General features: G+C 43.0%; 1 protein-coding gene and 1 long non-coding RNA gene across 6 annotated transcripts in view; one reads left to right on the plus strand and one right to left on the minus strand.

Annotated features, from left to right (window-relative positions):
* Nucleotides 1–4,887, minus strand: part of LOC141173816 (uncharacterized) — a 177,033-nt gene extending 172,146 nt beyond the window's left edge. For both annotated transcript variants that reach the window (XR_012252679.1, XR_012252680.1), the window contains exon 1: nt 4,801–4,887. This is a non-coding gene — a long non-coding RNA (uncharacterized lncRNA). The remainder of the gene's footprint in view (nt 1–4,800) is intronic.
* BTBD10 (BTB domain containing 10) lies at nt 253–24,226 on the plus strand. Of its 4 annotated transcripts, none has more exons than XM_073658250.1 (9): nt 253–409; nt 6,046–6,192; nt 12,434–12,630; nt 16,431–16,716; nt 18,713–18,815; nt 21,158–21,278; nt 21,545–21,742; nt 22,357–22,467; nt 23,083–24,226. In XM_073658250.1, exons 2-9 carry the CDS (start codon nt 6,092–6,094, stop codon nt 23,391–23,393), a joined length of 1,428 nt encoding a protein of 475 aa, XP_073514351.1. In that variant the 5' UTR covers nt 253–409; nt 6,046–6,091; the 3' UTR covers nt 23,394–24,226. The 4 variants fall into 4 exon arrangements, with proteins under 4 accessions (XP_073514351.1, XP_073514353.1, XP_073514352.1 ...); XM_073658251.1 differs by having other exon boundaries at nt 272–414; XM_073658252.1 differs by lacking the exon at nt 6,046–6,192 and having other exon boundaries at nt 269–409.
* The last annotated feature ends 384 nt before the right edge of the window (nt 24,227–24,610 follow it).

The following is a 24,610-nucleotide window of genomic DNA, read 5'->3' on the forward strand; positions in this document are numbered from 1 at the left end:
TGCTATAATACTGCCCCCTATGTACAAGAAGATAACTACTATAATACTGTTCCTATGTACAATATAAGTACTATAATACTGCCCCTTATGTAATAAAATAACCAGCCTTTCTATCATACACATAGGTGTTAGTGACTACAGATGCTACGTGTGTTCTCGCTCTCGCTCACACCTAGGATGCCACACGGCCACAGACTATAATCTCGTAAGGTTCTCGCGGGACTTTACCGCAGTCTCATGCAGCAGCTCCGGTGTTCTCGCGGGATTTTCTGGCTAAGCCGGGCATTTAGCCTCTTGTCGCGAGATTTGGTATCCTGTGTTTGGGCTGACGCAGGGAGGCTGCTCAACGGTGTCCGTATCGCATTGTCCGGGGAGAGCGGCCCTGATGGCGGTGTAGGGCGGACGGAAGGTGAGGTTGGTAGCAGGCAGTGCTCTGGAGCCGGCGGTCAGCCCCCGGTGTCCGGGCGGAGCTGTGTATATATGAGGATTGACTGGAGCGGGAGGCGGCGATGTTGGGAGACCGGATATGGGGGTGATTATTGCCGAGTGGGCACCACTGACAGGATTAGGGGTGCAGTGGCTGCGGGGTGACCGAATGTGCGGGTTTTGTATGTGGGGTGTGAGGTCACTGCGGGACTTAATTATGTGAGGTGACACAGGAGTGAGGGGCAACGACAGTTTGGGAGTGTTTATTGCAGTACATGCAGGGTGTGTGTGCCCCTTCCCCTGCGTAGCTCTGCGTCGTGCGTGTGCGCCCTTCCCCCTGCGTAGCTCTGCGTCGTGCGTGTGCGCCCTTCCCCCTGCGTAGCTCTGCGTCGTGCGTGTGCGCCCTTCCCCCTGCGTAGCTCTGCGTCGTACAATTATGTAAATTATATGGGAGCCGTGTTTCAGAGAAGCAGGAGGCTGGGATATCTCCGAAAATGTAGAATTTGGGGGAGAATATAACTTTGGGTGGCTCCGAATGACTTGCAGGATCCCGAACCAGTGGACACATTAGCAGTCTGTGGGCACCTGACCAGCGCCCTGTGAACCTCCTTCTCTGGCGCCTCTTCTGATTAGTAGGACCATGGTGATGTTGTCACACTTGATGTCAGAAGAGGCGCCGGGCATGTCGGTAGGTAGGAAAGGATTGGCCGGTCTCTGGTCAGGCAACCGCGCATTACAGACTGGGCCACACACAGGTCATTTTGCGAGCTTGTTCCTCTGCTTGGGGCTTACTCATGACAAGAGTAGTGTTGCTCTGTCTCCCAGTTCGATGACAAATATTCTTTGGTGCCACTGTTGTGTCCTCTGGCCGTGGTTTGAGGTCTCATTTCAGATCTTGTGGACATAATGGGCTTTGTGGTCTGAGCGCCTCGGCACAACGTGATTTCTAGTCTTGTGACTTTATAAGGAAGTGACAGATGGTGCACACAATAAAGCAGGAAGCGCCAGATACTTTGTTGCAGATTGTTTTGGTCCTATTTGATCTGCCTTATCTGCTTTATTGTGCAGCCCTGTAGTTCCATTGTACAGTTTTGAAGGAACTTCATTTTTTATTGGATTTCCCGGCTATTGTAATGTCACCATAGCCTTGGAGGACGCCATACATGTTAGAGAACAGCCATTCTATCCCAGTGATATCTAATGTGTGAGGTTGCAGACCCTCGCTGTATGCTGTTGAGGAAAAATGAGTCTTCATATTCAAACTTGTTTCCATTGGTTATAAGCTGCCCTGTCTGCTACTTATCCCTTATGGCAGCAAATTTGGAATGTCAACATACATGTTCATGAGGGAGTCCAACAGGATGGTGATCGGCTGAATGAGCCTATGCTTGTGCTGGAGCTGTTGGCATGGCATGCTGACATAAACTATTTCAGTAATTTTAACAAACTGACATAAAGAGAATGATTTAACATTTAGGCTACGGTGATATGGCTGCAGCCAGCATTTTTAAGGTCACTACATACATACGTACGTACGTGAAACAACTGAAAATATGTCTTATATTCTAGGTTCTTCAAAGTAGCCACCTTTTGCTTTGATGACTGCTTTGCACACTCTTGGCATTCTCTTGATGAGCTTCAAGAGGTAGTCACCGGAAATGGTCTTCCAACAATCTTGAAGGAGTTCCCAGAGATGCTTAGCTCTTGTTGACCCTTTTGCCTTCACTCTGCGGTCCAGCTCACCCCAAACCATCTCGATTGGGTTCAGGTCTGGTGACACTGGAGGCCAGGTCATCTGGCGTAGCACCCCATCACTCTCCTTCTTGGTCAAATAGCCCTTACACAGCCTGGAGGTGTGTTTGGGGTCATTGTCCCCAAACCAGATGGAATAGCATGCTGCTGCAAGATGCTGTGGTAGCCATGCTGGTTCAGTATGCCTTCAATTTTGAATAAATCCCCAACAGTGTCGCCAGCAAAGCACCCCCACACCATCACACCTCCTCCATGCTTCACTGTGGGAACCATGCATGTAGAGTCTATCCGGTCACCTTTTCTGCTTCGCACAAAGACACGTTGGCTGGAACCAAAGATCTCAAATTTGGACTCATCAGACCAAAGCACAGATTTCCACTGGTCTAATGTCCATTCCTTGTGTTCTTTAGCCCAAACAAGTCTCTTCTGCTTGTTGCCTGTCCTTAGCAGTGGTTTCCTAGCAGCTATTTTACCATGAAGGCCTGCTGCACAAAGTCTCCTCTTAACAGTTGTTGAAGAGATGTTTCTGCTGCTAGAACTCTGTGTGGCATTGACCTAGTCTCTAATCTGAGCTGCTGTTAACCTGTGATTTCTGAGGCTGGTGACTTGGATAAACTTATCCTCAGAAGCAGAGGTGACTCTTGGGCTTCCTTTCCAGGGGCGGTCCTCATGTGAGCCAGTTTCTTTGTAGCGCTTGATGGTTTTTGCAACTGCACTTGGGGACACTTTCAAAGTTTTCCCAGTTTTTCGCACTGACTGACCTTCATTTCTTAAAGTAATGATGGCCACTCGTTTTTCTTTACTTAGCTGCTTTTTTCTTGCCATAATACAAATTCTAACAGTCTATTCAGTAGGACTATCAGCTGTGTATCCACCTGATTTCTCCACAACACAACTGATGGTCCCAACCCCATTTATAAGGCAAGAAATCCCACTTATTAAACCTGACAGGGCACACCTGTGAAGTGAAGACCATTTCCGGTGACTACCTCTTGAAGCTCATCAAGAGAATGCCAAGAGTGTGCAAAGCAGTCATCAAAGAAAAAGGTGGCTACTTTGAAGAACCTAGACTTGTGGACAGAACATGCACAACTGTTTACATAATGGAAGTAAGTGGGATATTACCAAATCTGATCCACGTGCTGCAAAGAAAAAAATCTGTAGTGATAATTGACCTGCGGTTTTGGTTTTATGGCTCATGCATTGTGGCCATATCTCAACTTTTTAGTTGCAATTTTGGCAAATTAGAGGGAAAATGATGCATTTTTTGCCGTGAATTGAAAAAACGCCATGTGTGAAGGCAGCATATTTTCAGTGCATTTTGGTGCAGAAGTTGAAATCTGTGCAAAATTTGAAACCACCTCAGTGTCAAGTCTGTACATAACAATCCACAGTGGAAATCATGTACATGTGAATAAATCCCAATTATGTGTCCCTCCTTCCTATTAGCTTCATAACTGGACCCCATTATTTCTTTCCCATTTTTCAGTTTAGTACTTGGATTTAAGGTTAGCTACTCTGGGGCTCGTCAGAATTACTTGCTGGGCTGAGCTCTAGGAGGATTGGATCATTAATCTGGTCAGGATGGGTCTCAGACAGGGTCAGACTGGTGCACAGACCAGTGTAAGCTTATAAAGCTGTGACCTATATAGATGGAGTATAGTTCAGAGGCCGAGGAAGCTTGGGATTTCTCACCAGGGTCCATAGACATTTGGTTGTACAGATGCAGCATGTGTGTTCATATACAGGGGGACAGTGGTGGATGAAACACTCTGCTCCATTCTGAAGGCACATTTCCATGCCCTGTTCAAGGGATCATAGCAGTCCGAGTGGTCAGACCTGTGACTAGGTGTTACATTTTCAGTGTAAGGAATAACCCTTTAAGGCTGTGTTCTTGCTTGTACTGGGACCGGACTGTGCAGCGCTGGAGACTAGTCAGACAGACGGGTCCCCGGCCACTGCCCTGAAGTGACAGGTCTCTCCCTGCGTGCATGTATAAGCAGAGACCTGTCAATCCAGGGCGGCAGGCTATTAAACAATATTTTACTTGAAATTCTGCAACATTAAACCTATATGGCGGGAATGCTGCTGATGCACGTTGCCCGATTCAAAAGCAGCATGTATCAGCTGTCCGGTTCCCTTTAAGAACGAAATGAAAATGGCGGAATTGCATTTTCCCATTATGGGGTTATTCAAAGCTACAACTCGTACTGCAAAAAATAGACAAAAATAAAACAAGCCCTCATTTGGATGTTGAGTGAAAAATAAGAACTTTATGGCCCTTGAAAGAAGGGGAGGAATAAAAAATCTAAAAGGTATAAAACAGTTACAAGCCCGACTGAGGCCAGAAATAAATCTTTTTGGTATTTGTCAATTTAAGAGGGGCTTGTGCTTGCGTGATCAAAATATATCCTAATCCTCCCACACTTAGATCTGGCTGCTCATAGGGAAAGATGGTCTAGCTTTTTGAGCTTTTTTTGAAGAGGTTCAGAGAGGGGGAGTTTTTTAGCAGAAGTTCTGCAAACGCAAGTTCCAAAAATAACCCTATTACCAGTACTGGCTCATACGCTGCTACATTTTCATAACACGATGTTTACAATGTATCGGCAGAATTCTAAATACCTGCTACATTCGGAACCTCTGCTGCTTGTTTTATCAATGGTGGGATTTGTCTCCTTTTGGGTGTGACTGGAATTAGCCCTGAATTATTTCAATATAAAAGTTGGGTTAATGATTGCTGGGTTATCAGCCCGGAATTGTGAAATATGAACACACAATAGACATGTTTACAAGGCTGAGCAATGAGGTAGGCTCTGCCTCCCTTCATCAGGACTTGATGAAGTCAATGTCCTCAGTAGATTAATATAAAAAAAAAGTCTCATTTTGTGCTGTAAAGAAAAATTTCAATAGCGGGTCAGTCACAGTGGGGCAACTATTTTAAAATGGGAGCAAATAACGGAGTCCAAAACGCTACAGTAAAAATGTACACATTAGGGGCAAGTTATACTTCTACTCAAGTTTTCTGGCGTGGAAGAAAGGACAAAGTTTGGCTATTTTTGCAAGTTTTTGTTATTTTGCCTCAACCATGCCACTTTTTTTTCTAAAAGGTGGATTTCATTTTCTGGTGCATTAGATGCATCAAACTTAAGAGACGTGTGTCTGTCTCTTAGGTTATGTTCCCACAGTGAATATTTTTGATGCTGCATATCTTCTGTGCCAAAAATATAGCGTCTTTTAGTGCGTTTTTCGTTGTGGAAACTCAGTAAAAGCTCATGCAATCCACAATACTGTTTTGTCAAAGCCAAATATCTGGAAGTATCAAAAACAAAGCAACTTTTTTTTTTATCATAAGAGACAAAAACATATACGTAAAAAAATACTCAAATGGAATGAAGAAAATACAAGTACGGTAGCTTAATTTTACCTAATATTTGCAGTTAATCTGACACGTCAAATGCTCATCGTGGGAATGTAGACTTAAATAACTTTGGCTCCCCTTAGGCTGATTTCTCACATCCTTGCTTTTTTGGCGCGTCCCCAGACTGTGATCCGTGGACTGGCCGGGGGTCTCCTGATCTAAACTTGATAGCCTCATAACCAATATACAAAGCTGTTGTCCTTAGGTCAGGAGACCTGCAAGCACCACTAAACATGGATGTGTGAAATGGTCCTTACTTTTAGTTCCTGACAGTCTTGGTAAATTGCTCCCAATTGTATTATGCCTAATGCTGGTCCTGATGAGGGGACGCAGGATTTATGCCTTGTATATAAGGGAAGGGGGAGGTTTGGAGGATGGTTACGGAAAGTGGGATTGCTTTCTCTCTGCTTGGCCTCTTGTGTGATGATCAATACTGCTGTGTTATATAGGTCATGTGTGCTTGCGGAAGAGTAGTGTGAGGACGCTGGGAGTGGCATGGCTGGACGTCCCCATCCTTATGACAGTAACTCCAGTGATCCAGAGAACTGGGATCGGAAATTGTGTAATAGACCACGTAAACTGTACAAACACTCAAGGTAGGTACTCAAAAGCCAATGGCTCGTCACGTACACCGTTCACGTCATTTCCTCCCAGGTCCATGGTGCGTGGGTTCATGATGATCATTCCCCCCGTCACTGGTTATTTGTGAACTCTGTCCTCATCTCTGCTTTATTTCCTTGCTTTTGCAAATCGTCATGGTTTTTAATCTTTCTCATGGCTTTAGGTTAATTATCTACTTGGTACAGACATTGCTTTTGCATTTTAGGTGTTGTAAAACTAATACTGGTATATTCAACATTCACCGGCATAGGTCAGAACAGATCCAGGTAGCAAATAAACCTATGACTGTGGGTCTGTCCAGGATTGGGGAAAAAGTGGTTTAATTTTTGGTTTGCTTTTTTTAAATTGTGGACAAAATTTTAATGTTCCTGACACTGCAAAAAAACAGTGGTAAGATAGAAGTCAACCCAGTGTTGGGATTCGACAGGGTTGTTTTAGACCATTTGGTAACTGGTTGTACAGGGATGGCTAATTACCCTCCAGTGTTACTCTTCCAACTGTGTTAAAGCCCCCATACATAATAGTCAGCTGAGCCCAACAATTTTGATGGGATCATCCAGTTCTCACCCCACTGGTCAGATGAGATTGAGGAGGAACACAAAATCCCAATCCTTTTGTTCTTCAGCTCGATAATGAGTCTGTGGGCGACTTACCCTGCTCACCCCATGGGGAGATGGGAGAGATCTGAGGTGTATGGGCTCCATTGGAGTACATAAAGTAATGCAAATATCACTAGCACCATGTATTACCATGTGGAGAATGTGTATATATTACATATAATCTATTGTATATTTATTACTGTGCAAAGGCTTTGCACAGGTGTTAAAAAAATGTTGCACAGTAAGAATGCTTTCAAAAATAGAAGTCTAAAAAAGAATGTATCACCAGATTTTTACTCGGAGAGCATCATAATTTTGAGGTAGAGACCCTGATTCCAGCGGCGAGTCACTTACTGGGCTGCTTGCTGTACTTTTGATAACATCACTATTTTAACAGCAGGAGATTCACTGCCAACCATGCCCCCCACCACTGACAGCTTTCTCCCCGTGTACACAGAAGGCTGACAATCAGCGGTGTGGGTGGGGTTATACAGGGCTCAGCAGTCGGAGAACTGCTAGATCTGCAGCAGAGAAAACTGTGGTTTTATCAAAATGACAGCAAGCAGTTCAGTAAGTGACAAATTGCTGGTATCAGAATCTCTACCCCTACATAGTGCGGCTCTCAGATGGGGGTAGCAAAAACCTGTTGACAGATTCCCTTTAATAGATTATTTTTATCAGTTAAAGGGTTTACCTGGTCTCCTGAAAAGTCTACCATTACTCTGTGACTGTAGACTTCTGAATCCTGCCAGCTTACGGTCTGCACGATGTCAGGATTCAAGCAGGCCGCATACTTCTGGTCACAATCAGACTAGACGTGCCTGGCTTTTCTTAATACAAGTGAATTGAGAGCACGTCTAGTTGGCCAGTGACCGCATGTATGAAAGTGGAATTCGTGGTGACATGACCGCACGGTGTCAGGATTCAGAAGTCTGCAGTCATAGTGACTGCAGACTTTTATCAGAACACAGGGCAACCCATTTAAGTAAATGCAAAGCAAATGAACAAAACAGAAGGCAATATCAAATCTATTTTAGGTGTGACCTTCCTCTGCCTTCATCAATCTTTCTGGGTACTTGCTCACCATTTGTAAATGAACTCAGCAGGGAGGTTGTTCCTAACATCTTTGAGAATTAACCATGTAGGGGGCAGAGGTGGCAGTGCTAGGAGATGGAGAGCTGATAGAAGGGTTTGTGCTTTTGCCTCTATTTTTTCCAATGATCCCTACATTATGGCCGGGAAATTGTCAATTGCAAAGAATTGGAAAATGCAAAACATTTCACCCAGGTAATGACTATAATTAGCATTATAAACCAATTGGCATTTTAATAAGCCACAAGCTGGTCATGGTCACTGCTATTCTAGAGCTGCCCAGGGAAGGACCAGGCTGCTCGTCATGCTGAGAAAATACTGAGGGGCATTCATCGTCCCGTGTCCCAGGAGGGCGCTTTTCATTCTGGCTTCAATTCGCCTTTAACTAGAAGCCTCATAGTTAACAACCATTTCTGAGACGAGTCCCTTTTTAAATGGTAAATCATGATGGGGCAGCTTCATCCTTCAGTTTCAGGCGGCCTATTCATCATATTCTGGCGGATTTTGTTCCCATCCATATTTATGTTGGCAGTTTGTGGAATTGAGAGAAAACATTGTCACTTCCCTTTTTACAAATTGCGGACTGCTTTATGTAAGCAAGCACAACAGTGGGCGTATAAAGCGGTCCTCGAGGGCAGAATAGGTAGTCCGTTACCGTCTGCACTGACATTTCTATTTTGCAGTGTTGTGTCTTCATTCTGGATGGGTTTTGCCCCTAACTAATGCAGACTGTTTAGGTTGCACCTCTATCTTTCCTTTTTGACACACGTTCTAGTCCCAAGTCTGATATTTCACAGTCATGTTATTATGTTTCTCTTAATTACCCCGTGACCAGATTCTGACTCGACTCAACGCTTCACCCATCAAGCTCTTACTGTGAACAGGGCACTCGCATTAAATATGTATTGTAGTAAGAATTGCCTATAATTTATACCGAACACTTTTAGTTTTGCATTTCAAAGTTCCTGTTGCGCAAAAAAACGCCTTTGAGCTGTCAGTGATAGCACGTACGTGTAGAATTCTACACGAGCGAAATTAGATGCAAATATTCTTTTCTAAAATGTGAAACTTTCATAAATATGCATTTTAATTTGCATATTGCAAATTTAATCTCAACACCACCACCAACAGGATTGTGTTGAAAAAGCAAAGTCTAGTCTGTATTTGGGTGCCATACTATCTCATATAGCCTTCCACAAACCTGATGGCACACTTTTTACATATGCAAGTAATGCCATGGCTGTGTAGGGTCTTGTCCCCCCAATAAAAATGATACCTATATTGTAGAGATCCGATGTGCCAGTCATGAAAAATTTAGTTGTATGCAAAATGGGACAAGTGCAGTTCCTTGGGGGTGGGACAAAGTACTTGACATGACCCCAAGGAACTTCATTTCCTGCCTGATTTGCTTATGGCTTCTATACTAGATTTCTCATGACTGACACATCAGATCTCCACGATAAAGGTATCCTATTTATTATGGGACATATAGCTATAGCTTTACCTACATATGTAAAACATGATGTCCTATTGGGTGGCTTAACCCAAACACTGAAAATAGAAGGACTGCTGGAAAAGGGCACTGTGACATCTGACAGACTATAATTGAGGCCCATATTTGGATGCATCTATGCATGTCCCCAATTTGGTCTCTGTTGTGTATTAGTGCCTGTATTTCAGACCCCAGTAATGTTTTTGGTTGGCCACTACTGGTTTTGAGCATTATTCCCCTAGCGGTGACCTGTTCTCCTGGCTCCCCAGCTGCTGATACAGATACTATTTTGCACCACTGACCTCAGGGATGGCCTTGAATTACTGAAACTTAGGATCGGGGTCTGAACCGTATGACTGGCAGTTGATACCAGGTTAAGAGCCGTATCGCTGACACTTGGCTCCTGGGTCAGGATCAGCTATCAAGCACTTGACATGAGTCAGCTGTGCAATTCTCAGGTGTTCTTCTTTTTATTTTCTTCCTTTTTAGTAAATGTCTAGAAAGCGGTTAGTAGCCTTTGTTTTTGGTTATTTCAATAAAGCGCTGCTGATTTAACCCATTATAAAAAAACAAAACAAAACTGGGTCTTGTAATATGCTATATGGGAAATTTTATATTCCCACTGGAAATGCAGCCTCTGGATGGAAAAATTCTGTTTTACTGTACCAGCGCTGTGCATGCTGCGGAGAAGATCTGCAGCCTAAATTGGTGCTGCAATGCAAAGGTGAAAATGCACAGCTTTAAGGCCTCATTCAGACGAGCGTAGTATTGGCAAAATAACACGTTTTGCCAGTGCCAAATATACTCATTTGACATTTCAAAGGGGTTGTTCACTAGACCCTATAATGGTAGAAACATTTAAAGGAGTTGTCCAGATTTTATTTATTTTTTACTTGTTGGCTTCCTCTACCTTAAGAGGCACACGGCTGTGTCCCGTCCGGACCGGTCGTGGATCGCTCACGGCTATGTCCCGTCCGTCCGGACCGGTCGGGCATCTCCTGACCTGAGCGCAACAACCACATATGTACGGTACCTATGTCCGACTTGTGACACCAGCCTTTTTGGCTGCCCGTTTTTCGGGTGGATAATCTGCAGTGCATCCATCACATGTGAATGTTCCCTTTAACCTTTCTGTCTGTTACAGTGATAGCTGACACTTTTGCAGGCAGTCGCAATGTTTCTTCCTGCTTTGTCATCCATAATGTTCAATTTACTTTCTCATTCCGGCAATACTACATTATTGATGTGTTTTTCCTGAAAAAAAAAAAGACTGCAGTTATCTAGTGACAGACCTAGCATTGTACCCTGTATCTTCCTTCTCTCCCCATAGTTTGCAGCTTTCTGGCTTATTTCATGTGTCAGATTGCAGCATTTTTTTCCTCCTCCTCCTTTTGAGGGGTCTTTCCAGCGAGCGCTCATTCATCTGGTTTTCTGTCACTGAAATCCGCTGCTTCTGTCAATGAAATAGCTGTTGCCTAAATGACAGAGGTTTAAGTCATTCTTTCGAGTAATTTGCAGCAGCCGCGGCATCAGATCTGACGAGTTCTATTAGAAAATCTTGTTAGCCTCGAAATAGCTTAGAAACGTCTCCCCCCCCCCCCCCCCCCCCCCTCCTGCCTGTATTCTGCCTGTCACCGTGGGACATCCAATAGCAGCCAGCTGGTAAAAACGGCTCTCACAAAGCAGCACTAATGGGGTGGTGCGGCTGGAGACGTCAGCCCCCGATCACTACGCCAGTCTGAATCACTGATTGTGTGAAAATGATTTGTATTAATATCTGGGAGGAGGTGGCATCTCCCAAAGAGCTGCCATTGAGGCACGAGGGTAAGGAAAGGCTAAAGGACACCCAGACGCTGGACTAAATGCTGCAATATGCTGAACTTTGCAAGGAATGTACAAGGATGCTGACCCGGCTTTTGGACAGTCATTACTTGATGCTGCACAATTCCTTTGTGCTCTTGTACCCAAGGTTTTCCTGTGCATGAGTGGTCCAAGTGCAAGGTGTGTATGTCTCCCTGGGGGATCCGACGCAATTATAGGAGAGTTGCAGGTCTTGTCTTTCATCTCAGGCACTTCTTTGTGTGCATGTGATAGTGATCGCTCCTTTGTTCGGCTTTACTTTTACCGAGCCGACGCTCGGTACCAATGGTAATGGCTTTGGTCCAGCTTTGCAGTGCGCTCTTGGTGGGTTCGTACTCCGTAGTGATGATTAAATGCCCCATAAATAAGATCAGATATACCCAGCGGTATAGAAGATGTTAATATTCCAAGGATGTTTACTTGTAAATTTGTAAAAGGAAGGTCTCCTAGGGTATTGGATATTTTATTTATTTTTTTTGGATGCACTTCACAGGACCATTTCTGTGTATGTGTGAGGTTTTGCCCAGGGGGTAGAGGAATTGCCTTCTTTTCACCGGTCCTGTAATAAACTGTTTGTTAAAAATCCTTTGTGTCTACTTTCCCATCAAGGCTCTGCTTTTAATCCTGCTTTCCATAAAGCGTGCAGCAGACATCTGGCCGGCCTCCTCTCATACGTCGCTGTCTTTCATCTGCCTCCTTCTTGGCATCTGTGCCAGAAAATATCTAGATCTAAGTTTATAGTCCACCCACCGCCTCCCCCCCTAAATAAAAGAATAAAAATCCCAGATATTGTAAACTGCATCCAAATGTACAAGCTGTAGCTTTTCCTTCCTTTTAGTCTTAAAGGTTCCTGCTCACATCAATGTGCTGCCCTTGTTTGCAGAGCGCTTGTCTGTCTTCATTGTCACCTGTATATTTTTCAGACCTAATACATGTGTATTTGTCCCGTCTCCTACAGGGAGGGCTTCTTTTTAGGGGTGCCCCGATTATCCTGCCTGCAGGGGATCTCCATGTTAACTGATTCTGGATGTTTTTGCACCAGTCTTCTCCTATCCTTTTTGCATGTGCCTTTTCTCTTTTTATGTATGGTTTGTTGTTTTTGTGTCTGTACAAAGTTTTTGTTTTGTCTCCCTCACTCTAATTTTTATATGAACCCGCATTCTTTTTTTCCAGCACTCCTTCTCGAGGAGCTAAAACAGGCACTGGCCACACAAAGATGAGTCTCCATGGTGCCAGTGGGGGTCATGAACGATCAAGAGATAGACGTCGATCAAGTGACAGATCTCGAGACTCGTCCCACGAAAGAGGAGAGAGCCAGCTGACTCCCTGCATCCGAAACGTTACCTCCCCTACACGGCAGCATCAAAGCGGTAAGTCTCCAAGATGACGGTTCGGAGACTATCTCCATTGATCACACATTGTTAGGGTCGGAGTGCAGAATATCACATGTGCTCATTTCTCTGCCTGCAAACCCTCACACATCCTGTCGTAAGAGTTACTCTGAAATTGCACACACAGCTCATCGTCTGCTATTGGTACATGTCCTCTGATTTTGATCATTGCTTGCTATATACTCTGTATTCAGCCTGGATTACAAGAATCACACAGATGGTATTTTTGCGTTCAGTCACTCCTATGATCTAATTACATATACAAATGGAAAAGGGGAACAATTTTGGCAAATTTTCTACTATTATGTATTGAGCAAGTGTGTTACCGTCTGCATGCTGCGCTGTAATGATCCCCTGTCCCCTGCCAGTATAGTGCATGGTAACTGCATCATTATGTGGCTGGATCACACAATTATCAGAGCAATAGTTACATGGATCTATTTTCATTTAGGAACAACAAACTTTGCATGAATTCTCCTTAGTTTTTTTGGGGTGGAAAATTAAAAAAAATAAATAAAAATCGACAGCAGTAACGACCACCACAATAAGAAAACTTGATTCCATATCTTCGCAATGGGCAGCATTGTAAAGCAGATTTTTTTTTTTTTTTTTTTTTTTTTTACAATTTTGAATCCAGAAAGGGAAATGAAGGAAATTTCATTTTAAATCTTTGTTTTAAGGAGGCAACAAGTGGTCGGACAAGTTAACGTCAGTCCGCGGTGGCTACACAATATACAGAAAAATAGTTTTAAAACTGTTTGTCGCATTGCAAGAATCTTCCGTTGTAGATAACTTAAAAGAATTTTCAGTAAACTGTTCCGTGTGAAACACTGAAGCCCTAACTGTGCTTTACTTACCTGCCCCAGGTCCAGCTCTCTGTCTCCGCCGTTGCCCAGGTATTAGTTGTTTGTCAGTAGCGGTGTAGTCATGGCAACAGCTGTTGAGCTCAGTCATTAGCTGCAGCACCGACATCACATCATCAGTGCTGCAGCCAAACACAGATCGGGGTAGTGGTAGAGATATAGTGCTAGACCTGGGGCGGGAAAGTAAAGCACAGCATGTTTATATTTCACTGAACAGCACCTGGGGCCAATTGTTTGGCAAACTATCAACAGTGTTTTCATATTATGGGACTCTTTTTAGACTCGTACTTCCTGTCCTTTCGGGAAGAGTTTTCAGCAAGTTCATTATCATCAGAGGCAGGATACCAATGTCTAACATCTCTATATGTAAATTGCTGCTTCAGAGAGAAAGAGGACTTGAACTCTCTAGCGCCACCGATTGGAATCGGCAATCCTACAAGTCACAAACGACACCTCTATACACAGGTGATGACACATAATCCATCACTCTAATAGGCGATATCACAGCAGACCTTATCCCCCTCCCTTCACAGTAACCTTTACAAAAGATAGGGTCGGAGTCTGACCATTGTGGCTAATGTACCGGTGGATTTCCTCAAAAAAACAAGTTTAAAAAAGCCCCAGCGGCCAGTGTGAGAATGCCAAGTTTTTTTTATCTTGCATACATATTTGTGTATGTACTACATATTTTTATTTATTAAAAAAAAATCAAAAAGCAAACATCAGATTTTAAATAAATCCATTTTTTAATGGCTTCCCTTTTAAGTAAGTCAACTGTATTGAATGATTTATCTTCATCTCAAGGTGTCCAGCCTTCATCTAATCCTCCAAGCGCCAGAACTTTTTTTTTTTTTTTTCATTTTGTGGCCCCAAAAAATATTCAGAAATTTGTTTAAAAATACATTTTGGTTTGTCACTGTCTTGAGACGTGTAACATATCTTAGTCGATGACCTTGTTTTTTTTTTTTTTGCGTGGCAAGCTGACTATTTTTTATCGGTATCATTTATGATTTGATCTTTTGTTGTGTTTTCTTTTTTTAGTGACGTTGTGCTGACTAAAAAGCTAAATTCTGGCATTTTTTATTCTTACAGCTTTTTTTTAGAGAATAAAAGTGTGTTGTCTGCTGAAAACAACCACTCCATGAGGCTGATGGAAAAAGCCAAGAACAGACTGAAGGGGAGCCATGATTTAGGGATACAGGCATGGCTTACATAGTTGTTGGTCAAATAGTCGTAAAGCCAATAAATATCTTTCAACTCTCCCTCCCCATGTGAACGCTGATCTCGGCAGAGCGTTCATGTATTTTTAATGGGGAGAGGGGAGACTTGCCTAATGCAGAAATAAAAAGCTCAGGCATTTACAATAAGACCACCCAATCCTTAGCCTCCTCATCCTTATTCTGGAGGCCTCCATACACATAAGACGACTGACTTTAATGTCACGAGGGCCTTAAAAGTTGGCACGGATTCTCTGATACATTAGGCCATGTGGGGGCGGATGTTCTTCTGAGGTTTTAAAATTAATTTGTTTACCACAATTTTATTTATTAAGTCTTTATTATTCCTTCGTCATTCAGGAGCCTTTAAATTTAGATGATTATGGATCCTCTGTAAGTAAATCTCTGCACCAGGTCCTGAGGTGACCCTCCGTAATCAAATCCTAGATGACATAATATCCGCAATCAATAACAATTGAATCAGTTAATGCCAGCAGTAAGGAAGCCAAAAGAATAAAGCCTCGTGCGTTATGAAGACAGACTTCTGAGGATCTGAACTCGCATGAATGCTGTCTGGTGTCTCATGTAAACGCTGCAGCTCTCTCGAGTCCTGGTGGGCTGTGGGCCAGGTCTGCTGTCTCCACCCATCCATTGGCTGACTTCTTCCTCTTCTGGAGCAGCATGTGATATTTATGACTGTTCCATACATCCGAATAGCGTTGTAAACTATCCCTTCACATGCTTCAGAAATAACCCTCTTGTATGAATGAGTTGTCAATTGCAGAGATTTCTACAACAGACCTGACATATGTGAACACATCCTAAAGATGATTCTTGTTAAAATCACTTTTTTTTTTTTTTCTACCTGATCAGTCTCTTAAAAATTTGAAATCTCGCCGTTTTCTCATTGGCCACTTAGGCTTTTTTAGACTCCTAACGTCTTGTTGCTTAAGTAAATGCACATGTACATTAGCAGCAATGAACACTCTGCCTCTATCTTTTGTATTGAAGCTTCTAATGAGTGTGTGCAGAGGTTATCAGTCATTGTAATCCTGTTTCTGATGATAGTGAGCCTGCTGAGTGCTGCTTGAAAGGACAGGAAGTATGAGCCCCAGTGGTCAGTGTAAAAACTGCAAAATGACTGATATAAAAAATCTTGAGTACAATTTTTTTATAAAAAAATACTGTATATTACGAATTTTATTTTTTTAAGATTGCAATATGATAAAAATATATATATTTTTCTTAAATCTTTCATCTGAACTTATTAAATTTATATAAAAAATATATTCCATATTGCAATCCTTTAAAAAAAACATTAAACTAGAAAGAAATATTTTTTTTTTTCATTTTATAAGGGGTAATTTTCTGATGGCTTCCCATGTGCAGAAGTAAACTTAGAGTAGAAACTTACATTTTTATTTTTCAGATTTACAGCATTAACGTCCATGAATTTTACTTCCCAAATGTGCAGTGCATTTGGATAAATTAATTGTGGGCACCTTAATGGATTATACATAGCATTATCTGTCGCTGCGTTACTGTAACTGGCAGGGTTACTTGCTGGAAGTCTTAAGTGCTTGGAAACTCAATTACTCTCTACATACACACAATTGTGGCTCTCTGTGTAAGTCTATACCTGAAAAATGTCTCGCCTGCCGTCCACATGCTTAAAGAAAGACTTGATTTTCTTTTATAGATCGAGAGAAGGAATACTGTTCATCCCGGCCGAGCAGCCCCCGCCCTCAGAAAATCTCCCCCAACGGTTCCAGTAGTAGCGTTGGGCTCAGTAGCCGGAACAGTAGCCAGTCGAGTTCGGAAGGGAACTGTAAGACAGCGGGAGAGATGGTGTATGTATATGAGAATGTAAAGGAAGGCGCGCGGAGCATCCGCACCTCCGAGAGGGTCACTTTGATAGTGGACAACACCAGATTTGTTGTAGACCCGGCCATTTTCACAGCGCAGCCAAACACCATGTTGGGCAGGTTGGTATTCTGCATTCATGGTCCACTCGCTCTGAGACTGTTGCTAAGTCTTCTTGGCTCAGTCTATGATTTTCGCGGCAGATAATGGCATTATGTCGTCTTTGTGCTGGCTGTGTCCTTGTAATATTGAGCAAAAGTCTAGTCTCGAGCCCATTTATAATGCTATTGTCCTATTTCCATTTCCTTAATGTAAAGCTTTTGTTAAGTCCCCTGTTCACATTAGATGAATCAGAGGAGTCTGGCTGACCATCTGCCTTGCATTGGGGGGGAACCCTCGACTTAACGGATGATGTTGGGGAGAGAGAAGAATTGGGCCGTTGTAATTTCAAAGCCCGATCTAGATGACTTTAGGCAACAGTTTTATCAGTCTGTAGTCTCTCGAATTCACCCCTCACAGGCTGGAAGGCTGTAGTTTGAGGGCATATATATGTTGATTGGTCCTGCAGCGAATAGGAATTGTTCTGATTGCTGAATATTATTGAACTGCCATTTTAAGGGAATCTGTCACCAGGTTTTTTTTGTTTGTTTTTTGCCACCTAATCTGAGAGCAGCATAATGTAGGGGCTGAAACTCTGATTCCAGCCATATTTCACTTACTGGGCTGCTTGCTGTCATTTTGATAATCTCCAACTGATAACACAGCAATTTTATCACTACATGACTAGGTATCTTGTGTCTCCTGGTCCAGCCATGCCCCACCACTGACGCAATGTAAACAAGCAGCCAATCAGTGATGTGGGCGGGCTTATACAGTGCTCAGTATTCAGAGAACTGCTAGATCTGTAGCAGAGAAAAAAGATTTTTATCAAAACTGCAGCAAGTAAGTGACACATTGGAATCGGGGTCTCTGCCCCTATATCATGCTGCTCTCAGATGGGTATCAAAAACCTGTGGACAGATTCCCCTTTTAACAGCTTTGTCCTCTTATATTTTTTTTTTTTTTTTTTTTTTGCAATCGAAGCATCTAAAACAATTGAAAAATACACAACTTTGCAAATGTTCTTGCTCCCCTCTTAGACCTGTCTCTCTTATGGTTCCATATTAACATTATGGGCGCATTTGTTAAAGGGGTTGTCCAGCATTATGATGATAATGACCAATCATTAGTGTTAGATTGCTGAGGGTCCGGCACTCCCACCAATCGGCTGTTTTTCTGGACACCAGCAGGATGTAAACTGCAAACGGACCTGAAACGGCAAGGCTGAAAACTGCAGCTCTGCTCCTATTCAGTACTATATTTTCAGCTTAATTCTGGCTGGAGATGAAAGCATTTGATTCGTGGGCGTGATGGACTCCCACCTATCTGACGTTGATGACCCATCCATAGGATAGGTCACCAGTATCATAAGACTGCACAACCTCTTGAAAACGGTCATATAAATCGGACTGGCCGGGTGCCATTCTTGACCCGACGTGATGGCTGCATAGAAATACATGAAGCTGGTACTCTTGTACCGGGAGAGCCGCTGGCCAGTCCGTGCATTGTGGTGCGATCTCAGTTGGATTTATATGGCCGTCTGACTGCGCCTCAAGGGTCTTTTTGCCAGGGCAATGATCACCCAGACAAACTTTCCCATTATTGCCCAGTAATCAAATGAGAAAACTCTTGTCGATCGCATCTTTTATGCAGATAGAAAAATTCTCATTAGTTGGCAGCTCGTCCGGGAAGTAGCGCCAATAAACTAACGAATGGCCAATCAGTCGTAGGAAGCCCATCACCATCATTGTGAATGGAAGGAAACAAGCAATGATCTACTTCCTATATCAGCGTTTATTTAGGGTAATTCATCAGCCCTGTAAAAGGACCCTTACTCCCTTCCAACTTGTAATAGAGGGATGAAAGGGTTTCATGACTGCAGGGTCAGGCTACACATGGGTCTGCGCAGGAGCTGTGTACATAAAGTGGTGGCAGATTTTTTTTTTATTCTCTGCCATTTGCAGAGTTGTCTCTGTGACCCGTCTTCTCTTTCTCACTCGTGCCGATCTCGTTGTGCAGGATGTTTGGATCTGGCAGAGAACATAATTTCACGCGTCCTAATGACAAAGGAGAGTTTGAAGTGGCAGAGGGAATCAGCTCCACTGTGTTTCGGGCCATTTTGGTGAGAATTTGTGCTGCCTATTGACATTTGTTGCTTTTCTCCTCTCTGACTTCTTTGCTCTGAGGTTTTTCTATGTGTCCGTTGCTCAGTCCTGCAGTTTTCCTTCATGCTTTATGCTTTGTGGTGGTCTCGCATCTTCCTTTTTCCTCTGTGCATATTTCTTCTGTCTTATATTCTCTTTATAACGTTCTATGCTCATTTCTGCTCGATATGAGAAATGTTCTTTAGATTCCAGAAGCTGTGTTACCAATGAATTATTCTCTTTAGAGAGAACCTCGCCTCTCTCCGGATACGGCCGCTTTGCTGAAATCTTGTATTTCCCATAAGATAATGTTTCTGGGTATTTGCTTATTCCTCCTAGAAATATATATAGAGGGACAACTGGATAGGGATATTTAACATTTTCCTTGCTGAACCGTTGTACACTGACACAACGCAAGTACCTTCTTGTCATTTAATCGTCCACTTCCAGGAGGTTTAACAGAGGGGCTGCACAATGCAGAGGTATAAGAAAACATGCTTCAGAATTGCTATTACATTGGAAAGGTATAAGTATTTAATAAATCAGATCTGCTGTAGTGGCGACAGGTTTCCTTTTAATGCTTTTTGACTTGTGGGGAAATCGCTGTGGAAAGGGTGACCAGATGGATTTATTAGGGCTTCCATTACTTTGGGGTTAGAGAGGAGCGTAGAGTAAGGGAAGTGGCTGATGCTGCGACTCAGAGTAGGGGCAAGTGACCTTCTACAAGTGGCTAATAGAGGGGTGCAGAGTAGGGGAAGAGCCATTATAGATGGTGTATGAATGTTTATTTCTAGTGACAGATTGGAGCAGACAGATGACTCACGACCCATTGGCCCACCATGTAATAGAAGTGCAGAATGGTCCGACATTTTGTCACTTCCCTATTCGAAAATGGAAAGATCTGATGGCCATGTCCAACAATTTAGAGGGTCCATACGAGGACCTCATCAGTATCTCTGATGGGACGCAGCCATTCCTGCTAACCGACCCCGACAGTTGCATTTTGTGGCTGACGTGGATTACACTGAGACGTTCCGCTGAAATCCTCATTCTTCATAACAAACCCTGCAGCTATTCCTGTCCCTCACATAACAAGTCTATTTTAGGGTTTATTATTGGGCTGCACCATGTACTTCTACTTACTTGAAGTATGTTGCGGTGCACTTAACCCATATGAGATTTTTGGAGAGTGGATTATAACGCTGTGGCGGAGCAGCTGTTTATATCATCTCTGCACTTAAGACTTTACATTCCAGACCGAGACGTCGATTCCTCATCTCCTGTGATGCCGCTTTCTCAGCTGCAGTGTAGATGATGATCAATACCAGGCCGCGGCAGCTTCATCCCTGCATTAAGTGGTCTGTATTCTGGTCTTTTCCATAGCTGCATTGTGTTCACATTGGGGAGGGGGCCGATACGTTAAACTTTTAAAAGTTTATGGAATATGGGATCAGTGGAAACAGTTGGCTCTGGCCCTTTAACTGTGTACAGTGGGGATTTGGCACATACTTTTCACTTTTAGTTTTTTTTTTTTTCCTTTTCCCACCAAAATACAATTGTCATCTACCGCTAAATGTCTGTGTTCTCACTTGTCACTTTGACTTAGCCAGGAATTAGCGACCCGCTGCATGTAGACTGTTTACTTGTATTGCTTGCTTGGGGTCTCCTGCGCTCTTAGGTTTTCATACAGATCTACACATTATGTAAAATTCAAGTAATTGCTGCGACAAGGCAGTACAGTGTTACATGGGGACCTGTGCACATATTTAGAAGCGAGACAAAGATTTCCCCTTCCACTTATGGGTTGTGCTAACGCCGGCGTCCGGGCTTCTGCTTATAAGCGAGTCAGGACTTCTGGGACAGATCAGTTTACAGATCCGGACTTGACTTTAATTGGACTACGGTATTTTTGGTGGGAAGAATCTGCCGATTGCATCATTTTTGCCATAATTTTTTATTTAATTTTAGAATGTTTGTAGGGAGTCTCGTAGTTCAAGTGTGAACAGCACTTTTCTACCTTCAACATTGAAATTGCAAGGAAAAGTAATGGAAATGTGAAAATCACATTATGGATAGACGTTCGTGATATGAAAACTTAGAAACACAGTTTTCAAAACATCTCTATTAGGATGGAGTATGAGCATAGATTGGTCAGTAGCATCTCCACAGATTCATAGCATTTATGATTTGGGGAATGGAATTCTGGGAGAATCTTAGGAGTTCTATAAAGTTGTGTCTGCAGCTATAAAACTTTTTCAGACCTTTTTTTTTCCCTCACCCCTTATTTTTTTTTATGTAATTAATTTTTTTGTTTTATAAGGATTACTACAAGACCGGGATAATTCGCTGTCCAGATGGAATATCTATCCCTGAGCTAAGAGAAGCGTGTGACTATCTATGTATCTCATTTGAATATAGCACTATCAAATGCAGAGACCTCAGTAAGTATCTGGTAGAAACTTCTCTGCGTCTGTCCAGCTCTTTCCATTTCACACTTTCTCTTGTGTGGCAGCACAGATAAATGATGCAGTCACCATCCCCGTGGCTTCTTTCTCCTTTTGGTATTCACTTTTCTGCGTCTTGTGCCTTTTTATTTCTGTCTGACCTCCTGTGCCTTTGTTACTTATTGACTATTTCTTGGAAGAGCAGATGTTTATCAGAAGTATAGTCTATGCATTAATTTCTTACCGTCGCTTGCATATTTCAGGTGCGCTGATGCATGAACTGTCCAACGATGGAGCCCGGAGACAGTTTGAGTTTTACTTGGAGGAGATGATCCTGCCCTTGATGGTTGCCAGCGCTCAGAGTGGAGAGCGAGAATGTCATATAGTGGTGCTGACTGATGACGATGTCGTGGATTGGGATGAAGAGTACCCGCCACAGATGGGAGAAGAATATTCGCAAAGTAAGATGTTTTTGTTCTTGAAGTCTAGCAGATTTAGGTCCCAGAATTATAGAGTTCTTGTGTAAACCTGCATAAAATGTTAACAATTTTTGAGGAACTCTGTTGTTGCAGGCAGTGATCCGAGCCCCCCAGCCTTTGATTTGTACAATAATAACTCCATTTATGACAGCGACAAACTTTAAACTTTGGTACTGATTCCCATCCACACTTTTGCAAGTTGCAGGGTTATCCTTTCAAAGCATCTCCTGCTTGTTCAGTGTCTGTACAGAGGTTGGACCCTGGGATGTGTAGTCTTCATATCCACTATACATGCATCTGACAATGCTACGGCTAATTTCTTCCCAGGCAATTAACCAGCCATGTAAGGCAGAGCTCTTAGGTGCTTGCTTGGTATAATTAAAAGAAGATCTCTCAAGGTGAACTAAATTTTAGAAATATCTAAGCAATGGAAAAGTATCTAGCCTATTTTTTTTTATGAGATAAAGTAGCAGCTTCCCGGCAGACAGTCTTTGATGTATGACTAGGTTAGATTTCCCACTGCATTTTATAAGGAGGAGTTCTCCTGTAACTCAGAATCATAAAATGGGTTATGATTTTTTTTTCCCTTTCTCCAGTTATTTACAGCACGAAATTGTACAGGTTCTTTAAATATATCGAAAACAGAGATGTAGCAAAGTCCGTACTGAAGGAGAGAGGCCTTAAAAAGATCCGGCTTGGCATTGAAGGTGAGCACCTCCCCCACTACCTGTCTAACAAAGATTAAAGAAAAACTACTTTAACAGCCCATGTTATAAACATAACGAGTAAAATTTTACTTAAGTTTCCTGTGCTCAAGAATGTAGGGATCTTTAATTCTATGGTGTTCAGCTCTTTGCCTAGGCTACCAGTCACTTTGCAGTCGGAGTGACCCATTACCTAGGCAAAGAGCATGCACAACTTGTAGGCTATACGCAAGTCTGCATCTGCTAGCGGCACGGGAGAGCGCTCAGTTTGGAGCGAACTGTCACTCTTTAGGAGAAGTACCGCCCCCCCTCCCTCCTTGGCAATGAAGCAGTGTTCTCCTGAAGATGGAACAAACCCTATAAACTGAGTAAGAAATCCTTTCAAAGCTGCACATTGGTTATATTGAAAGAGCTGATCATAGCAAGCATTCAATCCTTTTAACAGATGAGACAGTGTAAATTGTGATAAAATGTTTACATTCCTACAGACCAGTAGTAACATTATGGTGTATTTAGTTTGCTTCCCACCCCCTCAATTATCAGTTCTAAGAAATGCCAAGTCCATTTGTGCCATCGGTGATGCACAAGCAGCATCTTACCTCTGTTTCTCACTCCTAGGTTACCCAACATACAAGGAGAAAGTCAAGAAGAGGCCAGGTGGGCGACCAGAGGTGATCTACAACTACGTGCAGCGGCCCTTCATCAGGATGTCCTGGGAGAAGGAAGAGGGGAAAAGCCGACATGTGGACTTCCAGTGTGTAAAAAGCAAATCCATCACAAACCTGGCTGCAGCCGCTGCCGACATCCCACAGGACCAACTGGTGGTTATGCACCCAACGCCTCAAGTAGACGAGCTCGATATCTTACCTAATCACCCCACCCCAGGCAACAATGACACAGAACCAGATGGGCAGAACTCCACCTTATAATACAGGCTTCACTACAGCTGCTGGGAAAGTGTGCAAAGTGTTTGACATGCAGAGGCAATGTGTAATCGGCCGTTTCAGGGGGTGAATCCCACCAGTCACCAGTTCTTTTTTTTTTCTTTTTCCTCTACAATCAGTACAAAGAAAAAGGAGGCCTAAACGGCGATCTGTTGTCACTGCCACATGTGGGATGTGTACTATACCAATGAACTGTTTTGGTTGTGCAGTGTACTTTTCTTTATAAAGACCAAAGGAACGAGCAGAGGTTCCTGCTGTCTTATGTTTCTGATGGGCTTGTGATGTTGGCTGTCTCTTCACTTCTTCCCCTCACATTGTAAGGATCCCTTCTCTCTGCTATCCAGTGGAAGTTGGGAGTTATCACAGGGTCCCCCCTCCATTAAATACACCCAGTCTTTCGTAGTGGCACTTTATGGATGGTTTCAGATGGTGTTTGTAAAGTTATTTTATAGTATATTAGTACTATCTTTACGAAAAGTGCATCTATATAGAAAAAGTTTGTTTGGCTATATAGTGAGCTTATTAATCCCCCCCCCCCCCCCCCCCTCCTTTAAATATATTCTCTGAGCACAAGTGGGGGACGTCTCCTCCTGCACTGGAGGGTTTCATTTAGAGAAAATCGTCCCCCTCGATCACAGTATATCATCATGTAACGGCAGTGTCCGGAGCAGCCGGGATGTCGGTCAGTGCGGCTTGAAGCAAGCGATGCCTTACACCACAATCTTTGCTGGGCCAGGTTTACCAATAGAATTGTTTATTACAATAAATGATTGTATGTTTTGCATTTAAATAAAGTCATTATTTTATGTTTTCTGGGATGCTGTGGAGTAGTCGTCTATTAAAGCCAGAGAGGGCTTAACCCTGCCTCTGTCATCCTGATGTGTAAAGCTCATTTTAATCCCATAGTAGATGCATTGTTTGATGCCTATAAATAACCTGTGATTACATTAGATTGTCACAAAGCTTGTAAGGCAAGTCAGGCTGCATTTACACTGGAAGAATAGTGCACGAGTGTTCTTAAACGCTCACTTCACAATCTATGGGTAAATGGGCCCCCGATCACTCCATGAATGAGAAACGCTCCTTCATAGTGTGTGCATCAAAGGATAATCCTTGTCTGCATCGTCCCTTGTAAAGATAACTCTGTGTAAATGATGCACACAAAGAAACGGGTATTTACCAACCATTGGCACGATAAGATT

This window comes from Phyllobates terribilis, unplaced genomic scaffold (genome assembly GCF_046119375.1).
Source record: "Phyllobates terribilis strain yellow unplaced genomic scaffold, ASM4611937v1 Scaffold_13__5_contigs__length_258822181, whole genome shotgun sequence".
Lineage (NCBI taxonomy): Eukaryota > Metazoa > Chordata > Amphibia > Anura > Dendrobatidae > Phyllobates > Phyllobates terribilis.

Coding starts and splice junctions, on each gene's coding strand:
- BTBD10 (XM_073658249.1), top strand. CDS start 11,292: ATGTACAAGGATGCTGACCCGGCTTTTGGACAGTCATTACTTGATGCT. Junction 18,816..21,157: donor CTGTGTTTCGGGCCATTTTG/GTGAGAATTTGT, acceptor TTGTTTTATAAG/GATTACTACAAGACCGGGAT. Junction 22,468..23,082: donor GATCCGGCTTGGCATTGAAG/GTGAGCACCTCC, acceptor TCTCACTCCTAG/GTTACCCAACATACAAGGAG.